The sequence below is a fragment of the Malus domestica genome, chromosome 17, assembly GCF_042453785.1.
Source record: "Malus domestica chromosome 17, GDT2T_hap1".
Lineage (NCBI taxonomy): Eukaryota > Viridiplantae > Streptophyta > Magnoliopsida > Rosales > Rosaceae > Malus > Malus domestica.
In genome coordinates, this window is record NC_091677.1 from 21,279,320 (window position 1) to 21,285,617 (window position 6,298).

The following is a 6,298-nucleotide window of genomic DNA, read 5'->3' on the forward strand; positions in this document are numbered from 1 at the left end:
AGCAACGTTTGAAAACGAGATGTTTTTGTCCACTTCTCCTATCTGCCTATATAGGCAAATACAAACAAACTAGAGAGCTGTGCTTTAGTCCCTTTTGTAATCATAGTAAATTCCTTTTTGTCCATGACATTTGATGACATGCTGGTTAAAGTTAAACTCTCACATAAGTTTTTGGTAAGCCAAATAGTGAAAGATGTTTCCAATCACAATGTTCTTCGTTTGATTGATGGTAGGGAGATTCGAATAAAAAAACATTAGATGTAGCAGTAATTGTTATAAAAGAAAGGGCGCCATCTTGATTAATTTATAAACGTTTGAAAACTAAGAAATGACGTTTAGACAACACCAACACAATTCGTGACTTTTATTTAGACAGAAAATAGATAACTTTCGTTTGACATTTTATTTATTTTTTTAATAAATTATAAGAGACTTGTTAAATATTTATATGAACACACATTATGTGCTTGTTCCTCATATTTTCATTATGTTCCAATAATCTATAATCTATATGTTATTCTATTTTGCAATTTATGTAATTCAATGAAGTTATGTATTTTTTAAGTATAATCAGATACTTATTTATACGATATGTAACAAATTTACTTAAATCCACCTAGGTGCTATGCTCCAGTGCGTCGCTCAACTAGCGTCTAACGTCTTTTAGAACCTTAGTTATTACAAGTGATATTGAAAATTTGAGACTCAAACAAAAGACCTCAAATGCGAAGATAGATGTGGTAAATAATGCTTGACAACTTTAGTTTTGATAAAAGCGATGTGGTTTAAATTGATACAAGCTATACTTGAAAAGTGAGACTCAGAAACAAAACAATCGCTTTTTAACCACTTTAGCTTTTTAACAATCAGTTTTGCCACTGGAACTTCTGAGATTATTGTTTTGCTAACCAAAAATTTGGATTCTCAGAAAATAACATGTAGAAGCTCCTTTCATTTCATTGATTCATAACTCATAAGGCACAATTGGAAAGAAACTTGAAGAAAATAAAAAACAAAAGAATTTACACAATAACTCTGTGTTCTACCTATTCATTGTTGATGCTAAAGTGGAAAATAAGGCAAAAGAGAAGTTGTTCTCCTCTCTCCAATCTGTTTTTTTTACCATCTGCTATGCAAAGTCCTGCCTGATTTTTAACCAAAAGATAAGAGGACCTTTCTTTTTCTCGTTGCAGATTTCTCAATCATTCGAGACTTCTTCTTGGATTTGATTACACGATCGATGCATTCGAATGCCGCTGATGCTGTTTCTCGCTGCCATCATTTCATTAAGCGAAAGCCTCTTCTTAGGCCCTGGTTCCGGCCTTTGCTTTGGGGCGCTGTGGGATCTCGACTTGGCATTAAATGACTGAGTGCTTGACATGTAGTTTGGGGAGTCTGAGTAAGGCCGAAAGAAGCTGTCTCCACAAACACTTTTGGATGGTGTGCCGGGAGCATTAGAACGAAAAGAGGTGGCAAACCGCGGAGTGTTATGGGCAGTCGGGAACTTGCATTCATTACCATTGAAGTACCATTCAAAATCTTGAGGTTTCTTGCTGTCAGGTATAGAGATACGAGCTGGCATGGGACAGGGCAGCGGTGAGGAGATGGTTTGGTAAGGCAGGTCTTCGCCACAATCAGATAATATGGTGTTGAACCTATGAGACCTGGATCTCGGCTTGAATGTGTCAATTTCCACAATCTTCGGGCTTTCATCAAAGCTATTAACCGAAGTTTCATAAGTTGCAGAAAGCCTCCTGCTATAAAATTCACTTCTTGCATCTTCAAATCTTTCCTGTAAAATTAATGAATCAACCACATAAGTAAGAAGCAAGAGATGTAAAATGTGATCCAATGGAAGTTGGTGAAATTAAGACTTACAACAGACTTCCGGGCATTAATTTCGGGTAGGAACCTATTCTCTTTATTGAAAGAACGACGCGCACGCTGGTATCGGACAGTAGTCTGTGCTCTAAAAAGAGCTTGCATACTGTAAAGAGTGGCAGCAGCCCGTTTCCGGACAAGAAAGCCTCTAACAAGAGCCTGCAACTTAACCAGTCCTTTAAGAGCACGGTGAGCCTTTCTCGCCTGAAATCAAATTCAATTCAAGGTCGAACAGAACAATGCACATCATTTCCCAGAAAAGGCAAGAAAACCGAAATCATAACAACAAATGGGGTAAATAAGATATAAAACCAATGCCAAGAAATCAATGCCAGAAAAAGCAAGAAAACCGAAATCATCAACACAAATAGGGGCAGACATTAAAATTGTTACCCTGTTTGAAAACAAGATTTCAAATTTCACACACTTCACATTCGGAAATACACATAATGATCAAGGGGGACCGAATATCCGCCGTTCGATTGACAGAGGAAACACATTTTTGTACTGTTCCATAGGATTTGGAAGCAATTTTTGCAATCTTTTAGGAGCAGACATAAAAGTAGGACAACATATGTAACAGTAAATCTAGCAGGTTCCATTGTATGAGGAAGCAGATGTTTGTAACTTTCTGGGAGCAGACACAAAAGTAAAAATTAAGGAAACTCCTTCCACAAAACCAACCAAAACATAAGTTCAAATTTGTTATATTTTTACGTGACCAACATTCTATAAGCAAAAACAAACATACCAACAATCAAATAAATCACCTAATTTAATTTAATGAAGAAAATGAAAACCCAACTTACCAAATAGCCTCTGAAAACAGTTTGAATCTTCATTGCAGCCCATCTCTCTCTTTTCCCAAACATGATCCCGCCACCACCGCCGCGGCCACCGCCTTGACTTGTCAACCTCACAACCGCGACGGCCGCCTGTGCTGCAGCCACTGCAGCATCAGCAGCAGCTGCGGTGGCCGCAGCCACCGCAATTGCGTGCTTGCTCTGCTCCTTCTCTGAGTCGGCAAGGTAGGATCTGAGCCAGGCAGAGTCAGCAGGGACAGGAACATTGGGCGGAAGATTAGTTGTTGTGTCTTTCCCTGACTTGGCGAAGCTCCACCTTTTCTTCTCCTTCCGGTCGCTGGAGACAGTGCTGGTGTTGTCGACGTGCTCTTTCTCTCTCTTCATCCCCAGCAAGCTCTTCAACCATCTTGTAGCTCTCCCCATGTTGTTTTTGCTGTCTCACCTTCTCTCTCTAGAATCTGAAGTTGGAAGCTGGAGAAAGTTAAAAGGAGCCAGGGGTTAAGTAAAGGGCGAGTCAAAAAGATCCAGATGGAGTTTATGAAGAAGCTAATACCCTACAAAGCACCAAATGTAGATAGAGAAAGTGAGGAGAGAGAAACAAGTGAAAGTGAAGAATAAAATGTCCTAGGGTGAAAGAGAGAGGGAATGTTGAGTTTAAAGAGCAAAGTGCCGAGTGTGAGCAAATGGGCTATCTCCATTTTTAGTGTCTAGACTCTGGATGAGAGAGAAAGTTGAGAGAGAAAGTTGAGAGAGAAAGTTGAGTGAGAAAGTTCTGAAAAAAAAATCCAAAAATAAAGGTGGGTGGGTGTGAGCAAAGAGAGCAGAAAGGGTTTCTGCAAAATCTCCCATAATCTTTACAGGTTGCAAGCAGAGAAGTGTGGAGCAAAAGATAAACAAAAAAATTGAGATAAAGATTAAAGATTGGGTTTTTTTTTTTTCAATTTTCTTTTGTAAAAATTCTGACAGGTCCTCGTGAAGAACGGTATTACAAGACAAAATCTGTCACAGAAAGACGCAGAGGTTCAAAAACCATTTTATAATTCGAAAAAACAAAGTTTTCAAAAACTAATAAACCCAAAAACTTCACAAAACAATAATTTACAGAGATTAAAAATATACAAACTCTCTCACACTCACCTCCTTAAATCTTTGAATTCAAAAAAAGAGCCGGATTCTACAGCCCCCCACACTTTGACCTCTAACTATTATTGGCAATACAACAACAACAAACGGCACTGCCACCGCGTCCTCCACTGCTTCACTCACTCTCTCTCTCTAAATATCTCAACTTTCTGGAGCAACGTGTGCTCCAAATGAAAGATACCCACTGACAATCCCGTGAACCGCTTCGAGTTTCTTTAAAAAAGCTTCTCCCTTCTTCTCTTCCAAAACCCTTTTGGGTATTATTAAGCTTCTCTCTCTCTAAAATGCAAAATACCCTTTTGCTATCTTCTGCAACTGCAACCCCCCAAACCTACTACATTAAAGCCATAATCTTCTCTGATATTTCTCTCTCCTCTCTCTCTCGAAGTAGACTCAGACTGTGGAAATACTAGAGAAGTGCAGGCATTAAGGACTACTACAGATGAGTGAGAGGGAAAGAAGAACCCAAAAAAGCCTCAGACTACGCTTTCCTTCTTGGGTTGGAAGCGTTTCCATATCCTTTTTGTTTTCACAGTGATTCCCTCTCTCTCTCTCTCCCCCCCCCCCTCTCTCTCTCTCTAGGATTGTTTACCGAGTCTCTGGCATTCTTACTGCATCAAAATCTTTGAAACAGAGCTCTCTGGGATTTCCCAAATCAGCCCTGATCAAGCAGATATGAATCCATTTGGGGGTGCAGACATTGCTTATTAAGAGGACAGAGAGAGGGAGAGGGAGAGAAGGGGAGGGGGCAATCTTGGGATTTGAAAATCCATAAATGCTGGGGTTTTGAATTTTTGTTTTTTTCCTGATATTTGGGATATTACCAAAGTTGGATAAATATTTAGATTTTAGAGTGAATGATAATAATGGCAATCTACCATTGACTATTTGAAATTTGGGTTCTTTTTTTTTGGTTAAAAAAAAAAAAATATATATATATATATATATATATATATCCTCCAAAAAATTCGAATGAATGCCGATCCCTTCTTCTTCATCTCTGCAATCTGGTGTGATGAGTGGTGTCACAGAGTTTTAATTATTTTTTGTTTTTGGTGTTGTACGCTGTCACATGATGGATAAGGAACCTGAAAATAGTATGGATCTTACTTATTCTTGTTCATTGGTTTGGCTAAAATCCAGGGCATAATTAAATGCGTAGCGTTCAACAGCAACATTTTAGCATTAATTCAAATTGAATTTCAACAATTTGGGCGAGATCATAGGTTGAATTTGAAGACACTGGATTGGGTATGGACACATGTAGAATTTGAAAAGAACGGATTGCGCATTCCCTCCACTTCACAAGTGTTGAATTATTCTATTGGATATGATATGATTGAATTATTTAGTTTCGGCTTCAAACTCGTTTAAGTTTTTAGTTTAAATTAGACATTAGGTAACCTTTGTTAGAGATAGAAGTAGAACAGGTGAAATGTATCATGCTATTTATTTTCGTAATTGTACCACACAAATGATGCAGAAAAAGAGAGGAGAGAGATATTTGTATTATTACTTTCACTCTTTATATTTTTGTGTATTTGATTTTACACTGCATGCTCATTATATAGAGCTATTTACGTGCAGATGTTTACTAGGGAAATTAATGCTTGTTGAAAAACATGTGATACAAGTTGAAAACTATGTCATACAACAACAACAAAATTTGACAATACCACTATTTTTAGTCCTTACTTTTTCACTTTTGATTAAACCATGAGGGCATTTTAATTCTCACAGTTTTTATAACACTCTCCCTTGAATGTCCACGTAAAAACCAGCAAAGTTTAACACAATCACGACCAAATTAAGTGACTAACAATATCCATTTACGAAATCATGCCAAAAATACTAGGGGGAGGGGAGTAGGAGTGACTGAATTTGCAACAACAGGAATTGGCAGTTGCATTGTGAAGATTACAATCCTTGTGGGACAGTGGAACTTAGCAAGTTGCTATAAAAGGGGGCCAAGTCTTTCCTTGTACATTTGCAGTTCCTAAATATATAGGCAGGCAGCTATTATTTTTTAGACCATCTCCAATTTTTGGGTTAAAATCTAAATTTTTTAACTCAGAATATATAGGTTTTAACCTAGAAACATGTTTTCTACTAAAACCCTTATGGGTTAAATTTTTAGTCCGAGATCATTAAATAATGAATTTAGGATTCTTAAAGTAATTTTTTTTAAATATGTAGACCATCCAATTTAATTTTATGAACATTTTAACCTAAAAATGTTTAGATTCCGATAAATATTGAAAAATCACTAAACCAACACTATGAAACTCATGGAATACTATGAAGAAAAAAAGAAACACATGAAAGATTTTTTTTAAAATTATTTTAGCTGGTGAATTTAAATTTGAACCATTAAATCATTTTTTTACCGTTAGATTTAATCATATTAGATCTTAGCCGTTAAATTCAATGAATTTATAAATATAAAACTAAAAACAAATACATATTATTGT

General features: G+C 36.9%; 1 protein-coding gene across 2 annotated transcripts; it reads right to left on the reverse strand.

The window, feature by feature from the left end:
* Positions 1-932: 932 nt before the first annotated feature.
* Positions 933-4,510, reverse strand: LOC103424428 (protein IQ-domain 26-like). 2 transcript variants are annotated; one of them, XM_070817390.1, is made up of 4 exons: positions 3,822-4,510; positions 2,691-3,155; positions 1,879-2,085; positions 933-1,792 (listed from the first exon to the last, which is right to left on the reverse strand). In XM_070817390.1, exons 2-4 carry the CDS (start codon positions 3,105-3,107, stop codon positions 1,199-1,201), a joined length of 1,218 nt encoding a protein of 405 aa, XP_070673491.1. In that variant the 5' UTR covers positions 3,108-3,155; positions 3,822-4,510; the 3' UTR covers positions 933-1,198. The 2 variants fall into 2 exon arrangements, with proteins under 2 accessions (XP_070673491.1, XP_070673492.1); XM_070817391.1 differs by having other exon boundaries at positions 2,691-3,142; positions 3,822-4,504.
* Between the last annotated feature and the right edge of the window lie 1,788 nt (positions 4,511-6,298).